General features: G+C 40.3%; 1 protein-coding gene across 1 annotated transcript; it reads right to left on the minus strand.

Annotated features, from left to right (window-relative positions):
- Nucleotides 1-12,217: 12,217 nt before the first annotated feature.
- On the minus strand, nucleotides 12,218-15,273 carry LOC148852273 (wall-associated receptor kinase 2-like). Its single transcript, XM_088947173.1, has 2 exons — nucleotides 14,316-15,273; nucleotides 12,218-13,217 (listed from the first exon to the last, which is right to left on the minus strand). The coding sequence occupies exons 1-2, from the start codon at nucleotides 15,241-15,243 to the stop codon at nucleotides 12,988-12,990; spliced, it is 1,158 nt and encodes a 385-aa protein (XP_088803299.1). The 5' UTR covers nucleotides 15,244-15,273; the 3' UTR covers nucleotides 12,218-12,987.
- Between the last annotated feature and the right edge of the window lie 11,976 nt (nucleotides 15,274-27,249).

Raw genomic sequence — 27,249 nt, forward strand, 5'->3', positions numbered from 1 at the left:
GAACACTAACTCCAATGTAGAAAGGCATGGCAGACATGCTGAGCATATGGACGAGAAACAAAATTCTCTAGAGAAGCAAACTTCTACTCTATCTCACCAATGCCAAACCACTTCTCTCTCTTAGCATTGAGACACCTCATCCCATGACAAATGTCTAGTGAGACATCCTCATAACCATCACCCTCTAACATAGCGATAATAACAGATAACTGTGACAATCACTAAGGAGTGATGCTTAGCTACAAGTGCTTGCAAATGAACATTAACATAAAAGGGGAAAACACATATGATAAGCAACACTTATAGCTAGAGTCCATGGTTTAATGAATAATATCATCCATCTGGACATATAAATATCCAAGAAACATCGAAGCCAATGAAAGCTGATGACCACAAACTAGAACAACCGCAAGAGGAACCAGGATGGTATTAAGGCCACAGTTAGGGTTCCCAAGAAAAAAAACCATGACACAACATAGAGAATAAATGTTGCGAAATGACATTGACTATCTGTCTTTCTGGCCATAACATCTATTGGTCCCGTGCTTTCAAACCAGAAACCAATCTAGGTTTTGAGGGGCCATTTCCCCCAGGCAGTCGATTCATCTACCTGTGCCTTGTAAATGTTGAGCTCTTCCCCAACTCTGTATATAGATCGGTCAGGATATTGGGAATGAACTTGGCGTATTGAGGATGGTCGACTGAAACAGCACCACCCAACGGTAATGCAAGCAGAACAGCCATGTTGTCAACAGTGACACTGAACTCACTGAATGCACCTACAAACGTATGTGTCCGGCAACACCAATGGGACAAGAGTGAAAACATATAATCCACCCCTTCTCTATCTGGAAGGTCCAAGAAATAGTCCACAAATCTTAATAACCTGGCACTTTGGAGCAACCAATAGTACATGGGGTTTTGTAGGAGGAAAAGAGTCCATGCTGTGAAATTTATTAAGGACCTAGAAGCATCAGTGCTTAGTCTAGAACAACTGAAGTAAATAGTGTGCTTCAAATGACCATAAAAACATGCAACCTCATTCACCTCCACCATGTCAAACATGCCATCCTTCCCCCTAGATTTAGGCATGGGAGGTTAGAAAACCTTCCCATGACCAGCAACCAACAATCTTCACTGACTCGTATTCGGGGAGTAGTTCCATAGTGTCCACATCCCTTACAAAATCAATGAAGGGGCAATCAGATTGCACAACCTTCTACTGCTTGTGAGGAGCCATTGATACAAGAGATGGACAAATCATGCAAGAAAGAAAAATAAACAAGAAGATCAAAACTAAACAGAACTACTTCAGTAGCAAAGCGAATGCGAAGACAAAGTTTGAAGCGAATAGTACCCTTTATAGTAGTCCCATTCACATTGACAACTCAAACAGCAGCGTAAGGAGCCAAAACAAATGATTACTAGCTACTCGCTAGCATACAGTTGACATATCGCCCATTACACATTTAAATTACTATTCCTAGAAAAAGGCAACACTCAAACATCAAATTTAAAACTGCTACCACAACACATAATAGCCAATCCGAATGAAGAAACATGAAGCCCGGCACACCCGCAATAACATGTGACCGACTAGCAATGAATATGAGACAATGGTTATACATCCAACATACATAACCATGTGACTAACTGTGACCCACTATATACACAACCACAATAGCATGGTACCACTTACATGATTGATAGAAGAGATCCTTCCCAAAAAGTATTGCATAAGAAGAAGAGGACGGAAGCCATCCTTTAAATAGATTTATCCAAAAATAATATTATACACACAAGACATTAGAAAAGCTGCACACTTCACCAAGATACAATAGGGTAAACTACAATGCCAATATATGAATGCACTCGAAGTGTTTCCTGACAAAAAGCATTTTATCAAGACATGGGGGTGCTGAAAAACCAAACATGACCAAAACAACCTCTCGACAAAATGTTTCCCATCAAGAAAGAAGGGGGTTAATAGTATGAAAAGTCAAGCAACCTTAACAGCAACAAACTCCAAAATCATACACCCCAACAGTAACACCCTTTTCTCAAGACGTAGTCAAAACTTTGCAAAAACCCCCCTTCAATAGCCAAAGTTGTTGGGAGCACACACACGACAACAAAACCTAAGAAAAAATCAGCGATCAACTAAAAATGAACCAAAAAACAGCCTTTGCCCATGTGTCGATCACAATACTCTAGCCAATATTAAAATGCAGCAATCACAGAAATGCTTATTGATAAGAGCACTCTTACTAATAAGCAAGGGCCTAAATGTAAGTACATGTAATCTATCCTCACTACAACTATGATGAAGATACCAAATTGGAATCACAAAAACATCTAAGGTGATAAACAAGCCAATGTGGAACCACAATGGGTCCATAACTCGTCACAGACCTACGATTAGCTCGAATCCATCACAATCCTACAATGGACAAAAATACCATCAACTGAATTCAACTGTACTAGGACATCCAATAGGATCAAATAGGGACATGTCATATTAGTTCTGATGCCAGCCACACTCTGCCATTACAGGAGACCCACAAAGGGAAGTAACACACGTGTAGTATGAGAATTCTCGGATGAAAAGAAACTTCGCCTTAGGAAGATCTCATAAGACACGTGGCAAACCCTTAACAATGTCCCTATGTTAGCCAACACCGAATCGAAGATCCCCTTTCCAAATAGGAGTAAAATCCATTTTGGCTCCTTACTTTCAAGTCCCCGGGATCTCCCTTTATAAAAGGGGGTGTAGATCTTAATGAAGACATGACTCTGTATCAATAGAAACACATAGACAACCACACTTAGCCTTACCACCACATCTACAAGGAGAAGCAAAAGAAAACTAGGAAAAAGAAGAGCCACCAACAACCTATTATAGTGCTGAATGGAAGTCCTAGTTATATTGTTTTTTCCGAAAAAGGATTTTTCAATTCATGGTACTACTCCAAGCTATAAAGATGTGAGTCCAGCAACAACATGCGTAGAAGACTAGCGCAATCACATTCACGAGGTGTTACAAGCCATGTTAAACTTATACAGGCACGTTCTCTTCTGCCAAATGCCTCTTGTTCTTTAGTGGGCTGGTTTGTTCAATGTTTTAAAAACTGACCTAGAGGCCAAACCGTTTTGCCTCCAAGTCATGGTTCACTGGTTCAACTAGTCAGGTCGAATGGTTCAAGCCATGTTACGTCATATATATGTGTGTGTGTACATATATGTTTATAAATGTATATATCTTATCAATAAATAATGTAAAAATATTTTAGATATGTTATATATATATTTTTATATTTAATTTATGTTTTTCTAATTTAGTTTTTAATTTTTTATTTACAAAAAATGTTAAAAATTGAAATTTGAGCCCAAAAAAAGTGTTTTTTCTTTTGCAAAATTTGTGGGGCAAGGTGTGTATGGTTCCTTGGAATGCATAGATCTTAAAAAGTTACCTAAAAAAAAAAAAGAAAAAGAAAAACAATCACCACAATCATACATTGGAGTGCAAAGTTATGGCCTCCGAAATTTTGCATACATTAAATGCGCAACCCGTAACCAAGTGATCAGGTCGAATTGATCAGCGGTCAAATTGGCCAGATCAAACATTTCTTGACCAAAGCAACAATTTTTGACTGTTTAATGGGTCTTTGATTAAACCGAACCTAAAATCCTGACTGGGTGACAATTCGAATGATTTGACTAGCTGGGTCAATGATGGGTTGAAAACATTGGGTTTGTTGTTTTAGGGCCCGTTCTCAACTAAGTTCAACCCATTAGAGAGGAATTTGCTAGCTCCAACAGTATACGGCAATTAGTACATCTATGTCAAACTCGGATAGTAGTGGACCCTTGGCACTTCAATGAACGTTTACCTTTCTTTTAAGGGTAGAATCTACCTGAACCACCACTCCCCAGTCCCCATAATTAGAGATCCTCAAGCAATTTAACAATAGTACCTATGAAGGCTACCCAAAAACGCTATGGGCTCACAATTGTACCACCACATCAGATTTAGGCCCATATCTCCATGAACTTTATGGGCTCGCTAGCTCACAATGAAATACTTCATTCATATAGTCGATTGAATTTCCAAATATGCCCATTTTCTACCCATAGCAAATCTATATATAACCTATTCCAAAGCGCAACTATTTTTAAAATAAATATTCCCCGTACAAGCATGCAGGACTCAATTATTTGTCTTTATTATACGGATTTTGATAAGAACATTAAAATTATTATTACTATTATTGTTTTATTTATTGTTATCATTTAAAACTATAACATGCAATACATGTATACATTTCTACTCTTCCCAAACTGAGCATGAACAAGAAAACAGATATAACCTTAGCTAAAAACACTGGTACTGTTATTTGGATGGGTCAGGTCGGGTTTGTTAAACCTATTCCAAGTAGTCAAGTCGGGTTGGATTGCCTTCAGATCGGGTTTGGGTTGCAAAACCCATACATACAGAACTCGATCATTTGACATCCTTACAAGAGTAAACTGTAAGACATGAGCACATGGGCGATCCAAAGAATTCCCTTACCAGATCAATGGTTTTGATTAGCGACTTCCGTACGTCAATAACAATAATGCATTTATTATCATTCAATTTTCATATTGAATATTTGTATTTAAATTTTAAAGTAAAAGAAGATAAATTCTTTGAACTTAATACCATACCTCGGCATCCATCGTGGAGATAGGGATTCCCTTGATAACCTGGCAGGCAATTGCAAAGATATCCAACGCCATTTGTGGAGTTAGTGCAATAGGTGTTGCTCCCGCAGGCATAACCAACCACATCTCTTTGTGCTTCATCGCATGTCTGCATTCTAATTGCCCAGTCCAGTACTATGGAAGTCCTTATTCCAACGTTAAGAAGGTATTCAACATTGTTTCTTATGTCCCAGAGATGTGAAACTTGTGAGTCAAATAATGAATCCTGGGCGTCGGACATAAGAACAGCCAACCCACATCTACTAATGTTCCATGTGTATTTGAAGTAGTTACGGCTCCCTATGCTTACTGAAAAATCATTAAGATCGTTTGGTATGGTTGTCTGGCAGCAACCAAAGCCACCGCAAGATGAACTAGCTGTCACTTTTGTATCGTTCAAGCATGATGATCGACAATCCACATAGAACACAGAGCCCTCGTAATCATACAAGTGGGCAAACGTGTCGCAACCGACTGCCATGAATCTGTTTCTGGTATTGGAGAGCCTGTATGTGTTTGGAAAAGAATATCTAATGCTATAACCCGCCGGGTATTCATCTTCACCCGTGTAACATTTTACGCTTCCCAGAATGGAAGTCGTTAGTTGATGAGCATCAAGTGATATATGGAGAATGGTATGCTCATCTCCCTTATAATCGCCATAAAACGTCAATTTTGGAGGAAGGATAGCAGTGTTGCAGAATAACTTGAAGTCATGATTTTTGAAACAGGTTGGATCATCTCCCACTAGGCCAAACGGGTATGGGATGCCAACATTCCCACATTTGCTTTGGCAGCCAGGCCTTGTATCCGACGATATCACTAATGCTGCAATAAATACATTTTCGAATTTAATTTCTGCCTTTCATACTTCATGTTTAGCATATTACAACAAATTCATTCCGAGAAAAGTCATTGAGCAAATGCGATAGGTGATTGTTTTTTTATGTTATTAAAAAGGGAAAATCAATGATGCAGCAAGGACATGGTCTAAGTAGAGTTTTGATCAAATAAGACATGATTGGTTACAACGTTTTTAATACAAATTGATTGATCAGAAGTTTTTCTCGATATCATGTCCTTTTTTTGTGACAAAAAAAAATATTGAAAATAAAAAAAAAGAAGGATATACATGAGGGTTAAAGGGTGGGGGAGAGGATCTCCCTCCACCCGAAAAAGCAACCTGAACTTCTTGAAAGGGAGCCTCCATCCGATAAGACCCAAAAGAAAAGAAATAAAAACAACGAAACCTCCACCAGCTCCCACCTTTCTAGCAAAAGCTATAGAAAAGAATAAAAGGATCAAACGCACAGTTACATAGAGGCTCTCCCTCTTCATCTTATATCCCTGCATCTCTATAAATCTCCTTTAACTGAGGCATCAACATAAAAATCAACCAACCTACTTGGTCGAATTCTGAACATGAACGCTTCATCATGTTTTTCAAGGGAAGTGTTCCGCTCGCAATCATCTTATGAATCACTACTTCCAGCCCCTTCCTTGTCTCTGGTTTCCCTAGATTCTAACTCACACCACTTAAACATCTCTTTCATCAAGTTAATCTAAAGATGAATCACTAGGAAACAACTATGCAAATAACTTAATGCAAAATACACAAACATTATATTCAAACTATACTATACACTAGCACAACAAGCCTGCTGATTGCCTCCATTACCTTCCCTTTTACTTTGTGAAGATGACAGAATATCTTCTAATTCACCTCTCTACAAAATAGACACTTCCTTCCGCTAACTCCACGGCATACCAAACTCTTCTAGCCGAATGCCTCTTACATAACACTTCCAAATCAGCCTTCTTTGCCACCCCAGCTTTTATAAATCAAGATCAGCCCCTCAACTTCACTTCTGTCTCCCACATTCCAACCTGATCCGAACCCAAAGATATCCCCTCAACCCAAATCCGAGTCTCCAATAGTCTCAGTAGAAACCGCAATTAAAGCGCCATTCGACACCGCTTCAAGGATGGTGAGATAGGCGCAACATGCAAAGATGAATCGGAGAAATACAGATAGGCTCAATACAGAATTCTGATTTCTACTGTAAATTTATAATATCAATGTCCTTCCATTAATTTCGCAGCCACCGTTTCTTCTTATCACCACCTCTCTGTCTCAACCAGCATAACACAGCACAACGTTTCTCCAACGACAAGGTCTGTCCCAGCCCAGGCACTGGAGACGACTTACCACCAACCGATGGCCTATTTCTGTAGAGTAGAAAACGACCTCAGTAACGCAAAATGGGCCCTCCTTTCACCTGTGGCTCTTTTGCAACCGACGGACTATTCCAAAGATCATGTCTTTCCAGTTTCCAATATCATACTCGAACAAGTAATGTAAAAACAGAGAGCAAAGTATTGCATAAGCATGCAAATCCCACTACCGAAGCATAGAAATAGAGACCCAAAATGGGCCCAAACCAGAACGCACAGACTCAGGGTCGAGCCCAGCAAAACAAACCTAAACAAAAATAGGGAGGCAAGCTAAATCCCCACTTGGAAAAACACGACACAGAAAAAAAAAAAAAAAAAAGGCCCGGAAGCTCACTTTTGACACTCTAAAAAAAAGATAAAAATATATTTATTATATAGAAAACATTAGGGTATATCTCTGATATTTTATATTAATTAATCATATTAAAAAAAAGTTTGACAAACAATAATTGTTTTTATTGGTGATAGAAATAAAATATAAATCAATTTAAAAATGAAACTTTTTTCCGTTTAGAAACAAGTCAACAATTCAACCTTTTAGGTCAAATGTGTCAATTCTCGATATCATAATTAAATAATAATAAAAACTAAAAATGAAAATACACAAAAGTATAAAAAGTACAAAAGAAAATTGTAGAAAACAACTGAGAACATCTCAAATATCCTATATTCATCATATTAAACAAAATGAAGTGTGACAAATAAGAATAGTTTTTATATAATTATAGAAACGTATTATTTACTATCATCATTATGTAAATTAGACCCAATCACAAGTTACACACAAGTTACACCCATTATGTAAATGGGACAAGATTTTCTTTATATAAAGTTGAGTCGCATAAGATCCTAAAAAAAAGTAGTAGATATTTTTTAATGTTCTCTATCTACTTTTGGTTACTTCTAAAATATTGGAACATGGTGTATTTTGTTAGACCAATCAAATCCGATGGGTCTGATATCGATTGGAACAGAATAGAGTCAGAACTGATTCAATTATTAATCGGGAAAATTAGGTTTGACCCAAGGTTCAAAGTATTGATACGTATCGGTCCATATTGGTCGATATATATCATTTCGAGACCCTTCCAATATGCTTCTATAGTGGATGTATCCGGGGTCTGACCAGTTCAGGGGGTGGAGGAGACCTAAATCGGCCCCCCTGAACTGGTTTTGAAAAAAATAAAAAAAAAAGACAAAAATGTGTATTAATTCGTCCAATATGCCCCTGTCGATATATCGGGCATATCGATATTTTGAACCTTGGTCTGACCCAATTAGACTTAATTATACTTGACACTGATAATTACCTATGATAATAACAAACATTTTTGGATTAGCTTATGATAATAACAACTTGAAACTTCATTTTTCATAATATAATCTTAATAAAATGACAGTAAAAATAATAAACTTTTTATGTGTTGATAAAACATGTATTTTTAACCAAAGCCATCTTATATATTCTCTATAATTACTTTGCCCTTTAATAAAAATAGCAAAAAAACAAAGAGACCTTTATATACATATATATATATTATTATTAACTATATTGTTGTTTATATAGAAAAAACTATATTATCGGTCGGTAGACCTGACCCATTGATGGCTCTAGTTTTTATCGTCCATTCCTTGAATGTGCATGTAGAAGAAATTAATGCTAGTGTAATGATCACCATTGAAGTTAATTAATGTTAAATGCATATTATATATATAATATTATTTTTATTTAAACGTTGTCATTGATTTTTCGTTCACTTTTCTATTGGTAATTTCAAATATATGATTATTTATAAAATATCATATTTAGCTTTTCTTATAGACCCTAACATTTGGATTTTTTGAATTCAGGATGGAGAAATTAAATATCTTCAAATCTAGCACCCAATTAAAGATAGGTGGAACTCTTATAGCTTTTGCAGGTGCTATAATCATGATTATATACAAGGGTACCGTTGTAATTTCACTTTCTTCAACACATTCTACCAAACCAATGGCGTCATTGGAAAAGGATTGGGTGAAAGGCTCCCTTCTGCTTATTGTTTCAAATTTTTCACAAGCAGCCTACTATATATTACAGGTAATTTCTAAATCCAAAGATTAAAAAAAAATTTGATTGCCATCTATTTTATGATGTTGTTGTTTACAAATGAGGCATATATATATATATATAGGATACTATTCTTCAATACTTTTCATGGAATTAAATTAAATTGGTTACCTCGTAAAAAACTTTCACAATTTTTATAATTAGCAATTTTCTTAATAGTCTTTTTATAATTTATGATGCATGTAGATACAATCAGTAGTAACATTTTGATAAGTATAACAGATAAAATAAAATAGAGCATAACTTTCAAGATCCATGAGAAGGTGCATTGCCTTTCTATTTTTACCGAAAAAGACCGTTTTCAATCTCATATCCCAATTTTTAGCATTTTGTATAAATAAAAAAATAAAAAAATAAAAACTGAAATAAAATTATAGGTTACGCATAAAATAATGCATATACATTTATATATTATAGGTACAGTGTAATTATATGTTACATTCAGTTTTTTATTACACTAATATATATTATATATTTATAATATACCAGTTCAGTTTCAAGTTTGTGCCCATTATTTGTTTGGTTAACCAAACTGTAAACACCCCTAATTATGAACTGACTAAACAAATAACAATGGACGTTTACTCTCATTCCGAACAACAAAAACCAAGACAGCTCAGGAAAAATTTAAACTATCAAACTTCTGAATTTCTTCGTCTTCCCCCTTTACCATTACCACGGACACCATGCTTCCCCATGCACCTATGGTTTGAGAAAGATCAATTAATTCTCTCTTGGATTATTATTTCTCTCAGACTGTGTTTGGTTTGAAAGAAAAAGTAGGAAAAGAGAGAAAAAAATAAAAAAACCTTTATAAATTTTGTATAATTTTCCTTGTCTTTCTCTTTATTTCTCTACCTTTTTTGAATCAAACATTGTCTTATTGAAAGCCGTTTTACACTAATTGTAGGATATCGATGCTCACTAGATGTGTGGAATGCACTCTCTAAATCTTCTGCAAACTATTCACGCCCACGCTTTAGATTGATCCAACTTAGGAAACAGTTGCATATAGTCTTAATCTGAGTATGTGTTAAGTTGAGCCTACTTACAAGCTCTTCGGGCTCGGATTGCTAAATACTTGAATTCGGCTTACAATAATCAAGTTCAAGTTGAGCTCAAACTGGAGTCGAGTAAATGGTTGAGTTAGGTTCGAGCTTTACAATAATCAGCTCGAGTGGCTCATCAGCCTAATTGAGTTCATAATAAAATAATATAATATTTTTTAATATATTTGTATTTATAATATAAAGAAATATTAATCTTTTTATATTAACTTATTTATAATATAAATGAATACATTTATAATTGACATTTAAAAATATATTTTTATTTATAATACTTACAATATTAATTTATTTATAATTTTTAATATATTTTAATTTTAGTATACTTAATACTTACAATATGAATTTATTTAATTTTAGATAAGTGCAACCAAAATAGGAAAGGATGGTGACAATTCCGCTAGGGGTTAGATCTTATCCCGAAGACCTCAATGGTTAACCTCATCCCGACATCCTCAAAAGCCTCATTCGACCAGGACATAGACCTTTAGTTATAAAAAGGGACCTACAACTCAAGGTAATTTCGGGTTCCCCCTTTCAATAGTCCAGTTTTCGGGTTGACAATTCAACTATTCGATTCAAATGGACAATATTCTCTAACAACAAAATTGTGCTTTTTCGGGATGACAGTTTGACTGTTCAGTTCGAATGGATGGCTTGTTTTGACAACAAAAATTACAAGCAAAAAATTATAAAGTCAATCTAGCCACTGGTTTTTAGGTCGGCGGTTCGACCATCCGGTTCAAATGGACGACTCATTCTAAAAACAAAAATTAAAGGCAAAAAAATGCATGCATGAGGTCCATTAAGTAGTATTATACATGTTATGTCATTCCAAAACAAGACTCATACGGTTTGACCGTCCATTTTAAACGAATGACCCATTTGAACAACAAAAATTATAGGCAAAAAATTGAGTGTGTGACATCCATTAAGCAGTATCATACATGTTATGTCATTTAAGCATATGACTCATATGACCCAAAAACAGAACCATTCTTACCACTGGTTTTCAGGTTGGTGATTCAATTGTTCGATTCTAACATATGAGCTATCCTGACAACAAAAATTAAAAAAGGATAAAAAATGGCCAAAAACCATTGAATGAATCAATGGGTTAACGGTTCAACAACTCGAGACAAGGAGCTAATGACCAATTCAATAGTTTTTTACTAGGGACTGGGATTGGGGTAGAACCGAACCAATTGCTTGGATAATCCCCAATTAAAAAATAAAAAAATGGTAGCTCAACCAGGTTCGAACGAACGACCCATTTTAACAACAAAAATTACAAGAAAAAAATTGAGTGTGTAAGGTCCATTAAGTAGTATCATATGTGTTATGTCATTCGAGCATTTGACTCATATAGCTTGAAAACGGAATCATTCTAGCCATCGGTTTTTGGGTCAATAGTTCAATCGCTTGGTTCAAATGGATAGCCCATTTTGACAACAAAAATAAAAAAAAAAGACAAAAAACCATTGAACGGGTCAATGAGCCAACAATTTTATTGCCTGGATCAATGGGTCATTGACCGATTCAATGGTTTTTGGCCAAGGATCGGGATTGGGATAAAATGGAACTGTTTGCCTGGAGGTTCCTAATTAAAAAAAAAAAGAAAAGAAAAGACAAAAAACCATTGAACGGGTCAATGGGTCAATAGTTTGACTACCCCGATCGATGGGTCATTGACCGATTCATTGGTTTTTGGCTAGGGACCAAGATTAGGGTAAAACTGAACCGGTTGCCTAGAGAGTTCCCGAACTGAAATGTTCGTCCATCTGGGTCAACAGCAATTCGAAAACCATGGTTTTTATGCATTTGAATTTTCACTATTCAAAGTTTTCTTCTACTATGGGCTTTATTCAAGCATGTGCGACATGTTCCTCTTTTTCATTTTCTACTTTTTTTTATATATTTGGTCGTCTTCTTCAAGATCCTCCAAAACAGTTTAGGGTTTATCACTATTTTATTTTTTCTCTTTTGTTTTTTCTTTAGGTTTCATGTGCAATTTTTTTTTTCTTACAAGACGATCTACTTTGTCTCTTTCTTTAATTGCATATATGTTTAGCCAAAGTGGAACTTTGGACTCGATTTTTTGATCTTTTTCATTGGTTTCTAGTTTGGTGGATTTACTACAAATATTTTTTTGTGTTTAAGGTCACTTTGGATTTATCTTTCAAGGTTTTGGAATCCCTGGCAATGTCCACCATTCTCATGACTATGGCTACAAAGTTATTCCATCTAATTATTGACATTTAAAAAAATGAGCCGAAAATGGAACCCTTCTGGCCACTGGTTTCTAGGTTGACGGTCCAACTATTCGATTTGAACGGATGGCCCATTTTGACAACAAAAATTAAAAATAAAAAATGCCCAAAACCATTGAATGGGTTGACAGGTCGATGGTTCAACCACCCTGGTCAATGGGTCATTAATTGATTCAATGCGTTTACCCTAACAAATGTTACCTACAAGGATATTAACCTGGGTTCGGATGAGATAGGCAAGAAGTTGTAAGCACATTCAATGAACACTTAAAACTTTTTTTGACACCTGTCCCTTATAATACCCTCACCCCACCCTTAAAAAAAGACTAATACTCACTTTTGAAAGTTGTCAAAATATTTTTCAACTGCTCATTTACTGTACCTATTAGATCCGGTCATTTAATGTACCTTCCAAACTGAGCACAAATATCAACTAAACGTACAAAATTGGCACTCAGATAAAAATTAGAAAAAAACGCCCTATCACTGTATCACATGCCCCAAAATTATGGAAAGTAGCAATAGGTGGTGTCGTCTATGCAGTAATATAAGATGCCTGCCTTTATTTCCTACTTAAATAATTGTAAAATTTGAAGAAAACTGGAAAAAATAAAATTTGTGAAGACATACCTTGGCATCCATCAGGAAGATAAGGATTCCCATAAAAACCTTCGGTACATTGGCATATATATCCTGGGCTGTCTTTGGAGATGTAGCAGTTGGTGTTATTCCCACATGCGTAATTGCTGTTTGCTTTCTCACATGTCTTGTTTGGATTAGACCCGTCCGATACTATGCATGCATATAAATTAAATTAAGATCTAATTCTTAAACTAAATTCTGCTGTTTTAGAGGTTTGGGAGTGTTTAAAAATAAGTGTTTATTTGAAAAAAATACCTATTTGGGATTGGACCACATTATTAAGTACTTATTGGTATATGGAAAATAAGCTCAAAATAAGTATTTATTTTAAATATGAGGGGTTAGTTTTTTAAGCCAAAATTTCTAGTTTTTTTTTTAAGTGCTTGCACAATAAGCATTTATTCAATTATTTTCTTCCAAAATTATCTATGTTGAATTTTAGAATACCACTTATAAAATGATCCTTAGTTGAACTTTATAAAAGTACTTTTATAAAAATATTTTTATAAAAACATTTTTATAGAAGTACTTTTATAAAAGTGGTTTCACAAAATTACTTAATGTAAAAATACTTTTATAAAAGTGCTTTTGAAAAAGTGATTTCATAAAAGTGTTTTAATGTAAAAGTACTTATCATAAAAGTGTTTTTATAAAAATAATTTAATAAAAATACTTTCTTATATGTATATTTTGAAAATTTGAAAGAAAACGAATAGCAAAATAGTCAGAAATACTTATTCAAGTGTGAACTGCCAATGGGGGATGGGCTACTACTCCCTATTGTGTATCCCTTCAAAATGAATAAAAAAAGTAAATAAGTGCTTATTCAAACACTTATTCTTATGATAAGCACTCCCAAACATGGCCCAACTTTGACCAATTAATCAATACTACTCTGAGAAGTTTGATGAATACCAGCTGATTAATTTAATTGGTTAACACTTACGATATCCAAAGGATATCAAGAAACAGAAATTTCAAACGGTACCGAAACCTTTGAATGATGAGAAAATTGGCAATCTAAACAAATCCTACTTGCCCGATCAACGATATTGACGACATCAAGAGTTTTTGTTTAAGGCACTATTATAAGACCCGATTACACATGTTTTTGTTTAAGCGGAAGGAGTAGAAATGCAAATATGAAAGAAAATACAAGGTTTTGCACTCAACATATTTGTATTTATACTCCTTCCAAACTGAGCCTTAAGTGAAAAGCAAGAGAATAATTAGAAATTGAGTTCATACCTTGGCATCCATCGGGGAGGTAAGGATTCCCATCGTAACCTTGCAAACAATGACAAAGATATCCAGGGCCATTAGTGGAATTGGAGCAATATGTGTTTCTCCCGCAGGCAGAATTGTTCATTCCTCGTGCTTCCTCGCAAGACTTATTGTTGTTTCGAATTGCCCAATCCAGTACTATTGGACGTCGAATGCCAGAAGTTACAAGGTCACTCACGTTGTTTCGGGCATCCCATAGGTGTGATACTTGCGACTGTAAGTCGTCCTGATCGGTCAAAACAACAATCCCACATTCACTAATATTGAGTGTGTTTGTGAAGTTGTAAACGCTATGAATCTGTATTTGAAAATCAGCGATACCCTTGGGTATCGTGGTCTGGCAGCATCCAAATCCACTGCATGGTAAGCCCATTATCACTTTGGTATCGTTCAAGCATTTTGAGGTGCAACCCACGTAGAACTCTTTGCCATTGTAGTCATACAAAGTACCAGATGTGTCGCAACCGACGATGGTCAATCTGTTTCTGGTATCGGAGACCCTATATGCATTTGAAAAGCTAAATGCATTTGAAAAGTTAACCTTAGGGTCGCCATGCCCTTCCCAATTGTTGTTGGCGTCCACGTAGCATTTGGCAGCTCCAGGAACAGAGGTCGTCAGTTGGCCTTGTAGAGATATGTTCAAAACGGTCAAATTGACGTGGAACGACAATTGAGTTTCACCGGTGGTGTTGCATATCAAATGAAAATCTTCGTTCAAGAAACACTTTGGATCATCACCGATGCCAAACGGGTAGGGTATGCTGAGGTTTCCACATTTCTCCGGACAGCCGGGCCTTGTCAGAGACGTTAATGTCGACGACCCTGTTGTTGCTGCGTTCATCGTGACCAACCGTAGTAGGATGAGATGAAGAAGCAACAAGGGCCAAATCATGATCGGATGATAAATGCGTCCTCGGTAAAAGGAAGGAACAGAATGCTGTTGTACCTGGAAATGGAATCATCGTGACCCATGCCACTATAAATATAAGTACGACTGATCAAAGCTTAATACGCTGAGCCGTTTAATCCCAAGTCAATCAAGTGAATGAACTATCGATATTTTTCCAAGTCCCTAACGTTAAGCTTAAGGCGTGGAATATTACACAGAAGCCAAAAATAAAGCTTTCAATCCAGGCACACGCAGACAAATATCAGTGACTGTCGTTGCCTTGACAAATATCAGTGAATTCACCTATCTTACAAAGTGAAGTTGACGATAACTCTCAATGGTAATCCAAATTCTACTTCACCGGTGTAGAGTGAGGTTGGTTTTATGTTTATTTTTTCTTTCATTGTTTGGCAGTGCAGACTGAAGTTATTTGATTACTGTAACACCTCACTTGAAGACAAAAATACCCTATGCATATACATTTGCAGTAGCTGCAAATGTGAGAGTACAGGCTACTATTTCAAAAGCACTGTCTATGAGATCAATCCTTTGAAAGTTGAAACCTAAGCTTTGCAAAACCTTTCATAGCAATTATAATTCTATTAACCAATTTTCCTCCTAGCAAATCCCAAAAATGAAAGGAGCTTTAATGCTGATGGAACCAATATTTTAAAACCGGCTTGGAGGCCAAACCATTTTTGCCTCTGGGTTGCGATATATATATATAAATGTCTATAAACATATATTTTATCAATAAATAATATATAATTATATTATGAATATAATATATATATTACTTTATGTTTAATTTATATTTTTTAAATTAATTTAAATTTTTTATTTGTAAAAATAGCAACACAACGCTCCATTGGAACCTTGAGATGCATGGATCTCAAAATGTTACCCAAAATAAAAATACAAAAAAAAAAAAAAAAAAATCACCTGAACATCATGGATCTCAAAATTAAAACACTGTACGAAACCCATATGAATGAGTGTGCTGGAGCGGGTTTTGCTATTAAAGATTCACTATTCCGACACATTGTTTGGTAACTGTTGATAACGAACCGTAGAAGCTTGGGCTTTCGTGTGTGGTATTAATTTGGTTGTGGAGATAGGTTTTTCACCAGATATCCTCATTTGAAAAAATCCGCCCCAGGAGTCTCTTGTACACAAATGTTGGTATCTTTCAAAGCATAAAAAAACTATTTCATCCCAATAATGAAATAACAAATTGACAGGATTCGCGTAACAATTAATTTCATGGAATGAAATATATGAAATGTAACTGCAAATCCACAAACCTAAAAGAAAATGGGTCCCAACCTTTGTTTTCTTTTTAAGGACTCTATCCCTCAGAATATTGTCCACTCTGGAATTAATATTTCAGCATTCCAAAATGATTTATCAATTCATTTCATTGAATGCATGAAATTTATAATGTTTTTTCATTTTTTTCCACTGTCACGTCACATTAGTGGTCGAGAAGAGGACAGATTTGAAAAAACAATTCTAAGAAAGTGGGAGATTTGAGCGTTAATTAAATATTTTGTGAATGGAAAATATAGAGTTCAAGCCCCTTTTATGGGATAAGGAATTGCTGAAACTATTATTTAACATTTTATAAGAGTTTGCCATTGATTAATTACTTCTCTTAGGGTTTTTTTTCTAGGTGATGGTATTTATTCACAAGTCAAGTCAATGGTACTCCCTTTCAATCTTCTTCTATGTCTTAAAAGGAGCGAAAGTGACACCTAAGGAGAGGAGATGACGATGGACCATCAATCCAAGCAGTCAACAGAAATACCATAACAAGGGATAGGATGATATACAAACAAACAAACAAAAAAGGGCGTGTAAAAGGGGGGTGGGGGAACCATAAATTCAAACCACAAAGAACCGTGTACAAGGACAAATCATGCACTCAAACCTGAGCCCAAGGTTATCTGTTCAATTCAAGTTTATACCTTACTAAAAATTAATGCATTTGGGTTGGGCTATATGCAAATAATGTATCTATATGTGTATGTATGTATATATATATTTGGTCCAGGCTTAATTTAGGTCCAAGGTTAAACCGTTTCTGCGACTGGAGACGGCGGTGGCAGGTGGCGGTGGCAGGTGGCCGTTGAAGTGCAGCTGTCAATCGTCAGATCCAAGTCAGTCAGGTGCGTCGCCCCTGGGTACGGACTTCCTCGGTGTCAGGTGTGGTACGGTTTAGCTTGGTGTCCACGAGGCGAAGTGCTGGAGTGGCGAGCGAGGTGAAGTCTTGAGTTCGGAGATGGGTGTGTCCTGAACTGCCATGAGGCAGGCCAGTTCAGGTTGTTGCCCTTTGTGTTTGTAAGGTGGGCTCCAAGGGAGAACTCGGGCTCCTTGTAGGGAGTTCGGGCTCCTTGTATGGAGTTTGGACCGTTGGTTCCTCCTTGTATGGGGTTCGGGCTCCTTGTAGGGAGTTTGGGCCTTGGGCGCACTGTTGTGCCGAGCTATCGTTTTTGCCATGTTGGAGTGATTGTGAGATCGGGCCAAATCTTCCTTCATCAATTGCCCCCCACTCCTCGCACTAAGGGACTTGCCCTGGCGTGGGGAATTCATGAGGTGGCGGGTGGATTTGCCCCGAACTTCGAACTGACCGTCTCAAGTTGACAACGTTCCAAGCTCGGGGTAGCGACTTAATCCACTTCGCTTGATGATCTATAGGTAGTATCGTCTCAAGTTGACGACGTTCCAAGCTCGGGGTACTTGTTTGCTTTCTAGAGTTTCGAGCTCGTATGCCCCCCCCGAGCGCTCTCTTTACTCGATAGGGCCCTTCCCAATTTGATCCGAGCTTGCCCATGCTGGGCTCGGGCACCATGATTTTACGGAGAACCAGGTTGCCGACGCAGAAGTTCCGCTTTTTTACTCTGGCATTGTAGTACCGAGCTACCTTTTGCTGGTATGCTACGGTCCAAATGTGTGCGAGGTCTCTTACCTCGTTCAATAGGTCGAGGTTGGTGCGTAACTCGTCTCCGTTTGTTTGATCGTCATATGCTTTTAGCCGTAGAGTAGGTATTTCGATCTCCGTCGGGATTACCACTTCGGTGCCGTAGGTGAGGTTAAAGGGAGTTTCTCCTGTGGCGGTTTTTTCTGTGGTTCGATGAGCCCATAGAACACTTGGTAGTTCGTCCGCCCACAACCCTTTAGCTCGGTCTAGCCGCGCTTTTAGTCCGCGAAGGATAGCTCTATTCATTACTTTTGTTTGACCATTTTCCTGTGGGTGCGCAACCGATATGAAGTTCTGCCGAATCCCCATATCTTGGCACCACTCCTGAAACTTCATTTCTTCGAACTTCTTGCCATTGTCGGAGATCAGTACCCGAGGTAACCCGAAGCGGCATATTATGTTTTTCCAAAAGAAGTTCTGCACGTTTCGGGCTGTAACTGTTGCCAGGGGTTTAGCTTCTATCCATTTTGTGAAATAATCTACTGGTACCACTAGGAACTTCCTCCCACCTGTTGCTGGCGGGAATGGCCCTAGGAGGTCAATGCCCCATTGCGCGAAGGGCCATGGACTGGTGATGTACTTGAGCTCGGCGGCAGGCTAATGGTGGATGTTGGCATGCTTCTAACACTTGTCACATTTTTTGATGAGCTCGATATCCTCTGCCTTCATCGTTGGCCAGTAATATCCTTGTCAAAGTGCCTTTTGGGTGAGGGCTCTGCCCCCCAGGTGTCCGCCGCACAGACCTTCATGAGTGTCGCGGAGTACGAGCTCGGCTTCGGCAGGTCACAAGCAACGCAGGTAGGGGAGCGTATAGGACCGTCGGTACAACCGTTCGTCTATTATGACGTATTTGGTTGCCTGGCACTGCACCTTCCTGGCTGCATTGCGGTCCGCAGGGAGGGTTCCGTCTTGCAAGAAGCTCACGAGTGGGTCGATCCAACTCAGCTCTGCTTCAAGGACGGGAGTGACCTCCTCTGCCCCTCTGAGAATGCTAGGCTGAGGTAAGTCCTCTATGTACACGGTTCTCATGGTGTTGTGACTCGTACTGGCTAAGCGGGACAGGGCATCGACCTCTGTGTTCTCTGACCTCGGGATTTGCCTGATGAAGTGTGACTGAAAGTTGAGCAGAGCCTCCTTTACTTTTGCCAGGTAGGCGATCATAGTTAGCTCGCGTGCTTCGTATTCGCCCGTAACCTGGTTAACCACAAGCTGGGAATCGTTGTAGATAACTATGTGTTTTGCTCTTACCTTTTGCGCTAGGTTCAGCTCAGCTATCAATGCCTCGTACTCTACCTCGTTGTTGGATTCCGCGAACTCAAAGCGCAGTGTGTATTCCAATTTTGTGCCACTCGGGCCATGCAGCACTATTCCAACCTCGCTGCCCTACTGGTTTGAGGAGCCATCTACGTGAAGGATCCAGGGCTCCTCATCCCAGTTCGCGTTTGTCCTAACCAGGAGAGATGCCACACTGGCTGCAACTTCACGGGGTTCGGACTTTGTTGGATCGGGAGCTCCGAGCTCACTCGAACTGGGGATCTCGGGCTCAACCGGCCTAGGGACTTCGGGGCTGAACGTGCATTCGGCGATAAAATCTGCTAAGGCTTGGGCCTTAATAGCAGTTCGCGGCTTATACTGGAGGTCGTACTCGTTGAGCTCGATGGCCCACTTTGTCAGTCGACCGGAAACCTCGGGTTTGATTAAGACTTGCCTCAAAGGTTTGCCAGTCAAGACGATGACAGTGTGAGCCTGGAAATATGGGCGAAGTTTCCGAGCTGCAATTACCAGTGCATATGCTAGCTTTTCTATCTGCGGGTACCTCATCTCTGCTCCTTGTAGAATTTTACTAACATAATAGATGGGCCGTTGGACCTGATCTACCTTTTTTATTAGTACCGAACTGACTACCTCATCGCTTGCCGAGAGGTACAGTTCCAAGACCTCGCCCACCTCGGGCCTGGTTAAGACCGGCATGCTAGCGAGGTAGTTTTTCAGCTCGTCGAACGCGAGCTGGCAGTCTTGGGTCCATTCGAACCCTTTGCCTTTGATTGCTTTAAAGAAAGGCAGACAGCGATCTGCCGATTTGGACATGAAGTGGCTCAGAGCGGCTATGCGGCCGTTTAGCCTCTGAACCTCCTTTACTTTTCGGGGTGGTCTCATATCTAGGATGGCCTTTATCTTGTCCGGGTTGGCCTCAACGCCACGCCGGTTGACAATGTACCTTAGGAACTTACCCAAGGTGACACCGAAGACACACTTGTTTGGGTTCAGTTTCATGCTAAATTGACGCAGAATTTGGAAGACAGAATCTAAGTCTTGTATTAATTCCTGTGCGAACTGGGTCTTGACGACCATGTCGTCTACATAACATTCTATTTTCGTGCCAATTAAGAGCCAAAACAGTTTATTCACAAGTCTTTGGAAGGTTGCCCCAACATTCTTCAGTCTGAAGGGCATGACCTTGTAGCAGTACAGGCCAAACTCGGTTATGAAGGTGGTTTTTTCTTCATCGGACTGGTCCATCCTGATTTGGTTGTAGCCCGAGTAGGCGTCCAAGAAGCTTAGCAACTCATGTCCCGAGGTCGCGTCCACTAGGCGGTCAATTCTGGGGAGGGGGAAGCAATCTTTTGGCAGGCTCAGTTCAGGTCAGTGTAGTCGACGCACATGCGCCACTTGCCGTTTGCCTTTTTTACCAGCACTGGGTTGGCTACCCAGCTCGGGTAGTGTACTTCCCTTATGAAGTCTACTGCGAGGAGCTTTTCGACCTCCTCGTCGACCGCCCTCCAGTGCTCTGGGGCTAAGTTGCATTTCTTCTGTCTAATGGGTCTGACTACAGGGTCAGTATTAAGTTTGTGAGTTATAAGGTTGGGGTCCATGCCAGGCATATTGGAAGCAGACCATGCAAAAATATCTAAATTTTGAAGTAAGAAACTCACCAGTTCGGTTCGTAGAGGTTCCTAGACGGAAGCACCAATCTGTATCGTCCGAGCTGGGTCCGCGGCCGAAGTTGGGATTGTGACAGTCTCTCCTGTGGGTGCAACTCGCTCATCGCCTTGCTCCGTAGGTCGCTCTAGTTCGAGATCGCCGACCACCTTGGTTTTTCCCTTTAAGGCGGCAACATAGCATTTGCGGGACTTGAGCTGGTCGCCCCGCGCCACCCCCATACCGAAGTCTGTAGGAAACTTCATTACTAAGTAATAGGTGGAGACCACTGCCCGTAGGACGTGAGTGATTGGCCATCGTAATATGACATTGTATGGGGAAGGGGTCGCGACCACCAGGAAATCGTGGTTGAGTCTCACCGCACAAGGCCATGTGCCAACTTCCACAGGTACTGTTATTTTCCCAAGGGGCTTGACTTCCTCGCCGCTGAAGCCCACTAGGGGAGTGTTCGCGAGCTTTAGCTCGCTTCTCTGCAACCGAAGTTGGTCAAATGCCGACTTGAAGAGGATATCTGCCGAGCTTCCTGAATCCACAAGCACGTGCTTGACTTCGAAGTTGCTAATCCTTAGTTTTATGACGAGCGCGTCATCATGGGGGTAGTGGACACCTCGCGCATCGTCTTCTGTGAAGGAGATCGGTTCTTCGGCCTTCGGCCTCTTTGGAGGGTTCTGCTCTTCTCGGGCCACCTCGCGAACTGACGTCTGGGCCACTGCCGAAGTGCATCCCGCTACCACCGAACCTCCCACTATTACGTGGATGGTTCCGCGAACTGGCCTTTCTTCCGGAGGCTGCCTCTGCGATGGTTCGGCTGGCCTGTTGTTGGATTCGGGAGCGTCCTTACCGTGCTCCCCTTGTCGGCCTGTCTTATTATTATTATTATTATTATGCTGTACAAAATTTCTCAAGTACCCGCGACGGATGAGTCCCTCTATCTCGTCTCGGAGACTTTTACACTATTCGGTACTATGACCGTGATCTTTATAGAAACTACAGTACAAATTTTTATTTATCTCGTTTGGGTTCCCCTTTAGGCGAGGTGGCCACTTCACGTATAGGGCGTCTTTGATCGTCATCAAGATCTCAGTTCGCCTTGTGTTCAAGGGGGTGTAGTCTGTTCGAGCTGCTATGGGAGCTCGGGACGGCTGGCTTGGCCTCGCTTCCTGGGCCGGGTTTTTCCTGTCACCCGGGTTAGAGGGCTCACCTTCTCTTTTCCTTTTATCGACCCCGCCTTCAGTCCTTTGGTTGATCTCTTCCTCTATTCTTATGAACTTGTCTGCGAGCCTAAGGAATTCGGCCATGGTCGTGGGCTGGCTTGCTACCATGTGCCATTTGAACTCTTTGTGTGTTACTCCTCTCTTGGTCGCCGCGAGATGTACCGTGGGGTCCAGTCGCGGTATCTGCAAACACGCGTCATTGAACCGCTTGATGTAGCCCCGAATGGGCTCTCCTTCTCTCTGAACCACTCCGAAGATGCTTTCCTCGGTTCAGGGGCGCCGCTTGCTGGTAACGAAGTGTGCGATGAAGACCTGTACGAACTAGGTCCAGCTTCTTATTGACCCGGGGGCCAAGTTTCTGTACCAGGTGCGGGCCACCCCCCTGAAAGTGGTGATGAAGGCCACGCACATGCACGACTCACTGACTCTTGCTAGGTGCATTTGGGATTGGAAGGCATAAACGTGGTCACTGGGGTCAAAGGACCCGTCATACTTGTCTAACGGAGGGAGTTTGAAGTCTCTGGGCATGGGGACTGCAAGGAGTTCTGATGAGAGGGTGGAAGGAACTGAAAGAATAGGGGTAGCTTTTACCTCGTCCGAGCTTATCTCTTCTTTACCTCTGAGCTCGGTCAGGACACGAGTGGCAGTTCGGCGACTTCGCCGACGCCTTCGTTGAGTAGGCCTGGTACTGGCACCGCTGGTTTCTGTGTTTCTGAGCTCGATGGGCCCGGAATGTCGGCAGTCTGCTGCTAAGGCACTGATTCGGTTTTCTGAGAGTGGGAACTCGGGCTTAGAGCGCCGAGGTGCTGATTTTGCGGGCAAGGTTCTGGACCCGCCTGCAAGTTGCGAGGCGGGGGCGATTCTTCTTTCCCTTCGGCCCGGGGATGAGGCCTAGCTGTTAGGGGGGTTCCAGAGTTGGGAGGCAGCTCTGTGACGGCATCCATCCTGGGGGGAAGCCTTGACCGGCTTCGGTGTAGGATGCCGAGGCGGAAGTTGTGGTTGGTTGATAGGTAGTTGGGAGAACTGCTGCTGGTAGTGATATTGAAAGAGGTGGTGCAGTACTTGGTGCTGCTGGAGTTGATGCTGTTGAAACTGCTGCATTTGGGTTTGCATTGCCTGCATGCACTGCATCAGGTCGTCAAACTGGCTCTGGCTAGTCGCCAGCGGGATAGCAGTTGGTTCAGTGAAGATCGTTTCGATAGGGAATGGAGAAGGGATACCCATGGGAAGGTTTATGGGCGCCAATGCTCATGGCGCATTCAGGCTGGGGATCCCGTCCACCGGAAGGGGGATGGTGATCTGCCCAATGCACACCACGGGGACTTGAAGTTGTTCCCCGGTGATGTTCATCTCCGTGCTACGTCCGACGCTACTAGAAAAAGCCATGGGTGTTGGGGTTTTTTGGAGAAAAAAGAGGTTATGAGAGTTTTAGAGGGAGGCTTTTGGAAGCTTTCCCACAGACGACGCCAATTGATGGTGCGCAATCCAGCTAATCTTAGCTGTCAACGACCTTGCCTCTGACTGGATCAACAGGGGGGCCTAAAACGGGAAAAGGGTAGGGAATCTCCGGGGAGGGACCCAGTGAGATTGCTCCGTAGCTCAAGTTAGTATTCTCTCAGAGGCAAGATAAAACCAGATGGCGCAAAGTTCACATACCTTGTTCTTGGGGGTAGGAAGCCTTTTGTAATCACCTCGCGCACTCACTCCCAGGCTTCTGTCAGGTCGGATATGACTTCTGCGCTCCAGCCAGTTCGGGTGTTGTCACCTCCGCTGGGACAACCGCCACTGCTCTTTGTCGGAGCTATCTCTGCGACTCGAGACGGCGGTGGCAGGTGGCGGTGGCAGGTGGCTGTTGAAGTGCGGCTGTCAATCATCAGATCCAAGTCAATCAAGTGCGCCGCCCCTGGGTACGGACTTCCTCGGTGTCAGGTGTGGTACGGTTTAGCTTGGTGTCCACGAGGCGAAGTGCTGGAGTGGCGAGCAAGGTGAAGTCTTGAGTTCGGAGAGGGGTGTGCCCCGAACTGCCATGACGCATGCCAGTTCGGGTTGTTGCCCTTTGTGTTTGTAAGGTGGGCTCCAAGGGAGAGCTCGGGCTCCTTGTAGGGAGTTCGGGCTCCTTGTATGGAGTTTGGACCGTTGGTTCCTCCTTGTAGGGAGTTCGGGCTCCTTGTAGGGAGTTCGGGCCTTGGGCGCGCTGTTGTGCCGAGCTGTCATTTTTGCCATGTTGGAGTGATTGTGAGATCGGGCCAAATCTTCCTTCATCACAATCCAATAAACCAAAAATAACCAGATTCGGATTGGAATTCACCACCTCCAAAGGCACATTCATCCTTACCCCCAAAGGCACACCAAAGGAAAAATCAAACTTTGGAAACAGATCTTGACATGTAATGGTTTGGAGATTTGACAAGTACAAAACTTCTAGATCATCACCTTCCCCCTTGGCTAAAGAAAGTCATCAACCACCCCTGATGGAATGCTTGTCATTTAAACAAAGCCTAGGCATCTGTCTCATCATCAACACTTTTTGTCTTCTTTTGCTAATTGTACCAAACAACATTGATTCATATCATTCTCTTGATGTAAATTTTATAGCCAATAGTTTTTCTTAAATTTTTATCAAATTGGTATAATAATTTTCAATCATCTAAATTGGTCTAGAACGTAAATATAGAAATCAAAAACCATTTTTATTTATTTTCAAATCATATAGTCATTGAGCAAATAAAGATAAATGTAAGAAAGAAAGAGTTTTCGCTTTTACTCTATCCCTCACAATACTGTCCAGTATTAATGGAATTTTTCAGCATTCCAAAATGATTGTCAATTCTTCATTTCATTGAATTTTCCCACTGTCACGTCACATTAGTGGTAGAGAAGAGGACAAATTTGAAAAAAAATAATAATTTTAAGAAAGTGAGAGATTTAAGCGTTAACTATAGTTTGTGTGGATGGAAAGTTAGAGTTCAAGCCCTTTTATCGGATAACGAATGGTTGGAACTATTCTTTAACATTCTTTTAAGAGTCTGCTATTGACTTATTATTCTTTCAATATTCTCTATGTCTTAAAAAAAAAAAAAAAAAAGAGTGAAAAGTAGCATCTAGGGTGAGAAGATCACGATGAACCATCAAGTATCAACCCCATTAGTCTACAGAAAACAGGGGAAGGAATGAACTACAACCTACAAACAAACAAAAGAAGGAGGGTAGATGGGGACCAAATTATATATCCATACCACAAAAAGAAGGGAGAGGATGAGCTACAAACAAATTAAGGCGTAAGAAAAGGGGTGAAACTATAAATCCAAACAAAAGAGAGGAAGGACAGGATGATTTATAAACAAAGACGTGTAAATGTGCTGACAAGGACAAATTCAAATCACAAACAGTAGGCATAGGGATAGGATGAGCTCCAAACAAAGGCGGGTAAAGGGGTCCAAACTCCGAACAAAGCTTGTGCAATACGATCAAAGCATATATTGAAACCACAAAGAAAAACGAGTCGCTGGTTGTCATATCTGTTACATTTATTATCGCATTCATAATACCAAGTTTTGGATTACATTTCATACGGTGGAGAGTTTGAGAAACATATATTTCTTTAATTAATGTGTGTAAATTTAACATTATTGCAGCGTCAATGTTTCGCTGCTTCCCCAATGAGGGAGAAATGTCTGTCCCTAAATACGAATTGGGTTTGTGACCCAATTCTAAGAATTGGGTTTGAGGCCCAAGCCCAGTTTGTACACTAAACCCAGCCTGAGACCAAGATCAGTCCAAGTTTGAGGACCAAAAATCCATGCCTAGTTCATGTAAGTTTGTAGGTTAGATCAGTTCAGACTCTAATTAGGCCCGCTCCAGTTGCACCCTTGGAGAAATCACAACCTCTCGAAACTCAACCTGTTCAACTTGCTCTAACGATTGCAAGGGGAAGAGAGAGAAATTGCTAAAGGACTCAAGATGGGAGACTAGAAGAATGCTGCTGATGCTAAAAGTTGGTGAAGAAGAAGGAGAAGAATGCTGCTGATGAAGTGGAGCTTCTTAACCACTCAAGATGGGAAAACCGCACCAAATCCAAGGAATCCAACAAACATGCATCACCTCACTCTCTTTCTAGGCCCTTGAATAGCTTCTGAAAGAAACAAAGTTGTTGCAGGCTTTGGGTGAAACGAATGATCAATAGTCAAAATCGAGACCCAAATTGGAGGGACACAAGATAAAAGAATGATAAGAGGAGCTCAATCCAATGAACCAAAACTAACCACATTCAAATTCGAGTTCATCAACCCCAAAGGCACTCCTTAGAAATTAAATCTCTACGTGTACATTTGAGGATAAGCCAATACAAATTCTCATTTTCCCAACATCTTGACCCTTTACCATTTTCTACCACTCTATCTTACCTAGTTTATTCTCTCTCACATCCTTAGTCTTAAATCCTAACAATAGTGATATCAGAGACCGTTCGATTATTTTTGGGTGTTATTTCCTTTTATCTGAAATTCCCTATTATCCCAAACCTTATCATGGCCACCATTCTAGCTAAAAGTCAAATTCCAATCCCCATTTTTTCTTGAGAAAATTATGACTATTGGGCCATTAAAATGAGGACTTTTTTCATGTCCCAAGGTCCATGGGAAATTGTAGATAAGGGATTTACTATCCCTAAATGCAGTTCTACTTTGTCTGCAACAAAGCAAGAGAAATTACAAAAGAATACAGAGAAGGATAATTTTTCTCTATCACATACAATTGGCAATGGTAGAACACTACAAAAATATAGGTTTTTTCTGACAGTTTGGGACCGCCGACAAAAACTACATGACCGTCGGCAATGACCAATGCCAACGATCTACCGGCAGTCTTTCTTTGCTG

The sequence above is a fragment of the Nelumbo lutea genome, chromosome 5 (genome assembly GCF_056320005.1).
Source record: "Nelumbo lutea isolate HS-2025 chromosome 5, American lotus-T2T, whole genome shotgun sequence".
Classification (NCBI taxonomy): domain Eukaryota; kingdom Viridiplantae; phylum Streptophyta; class Magnoliopsida; order Proteales; family Nelumbonaceae; genus Nelumbo; species Nelumbo lutea.

Excerpts from the sequence above, each read along its gene's own strand:
- LOC148852273 (XM_088947173.1), bottom strand. The coding sequence starts at position 15,243 with ATGATTTGGCCCTTGTTGCTTCTTCATCTCATCCTACTACGGTTGGTC. Across the intron at positions 13,218-14,315 it reads CCTCCCCGATGGATGCCAAG|TATCGGACGGGTCTAATCCA; the intron begins GTATGAACTCAA and ends ATGCATGCATAG.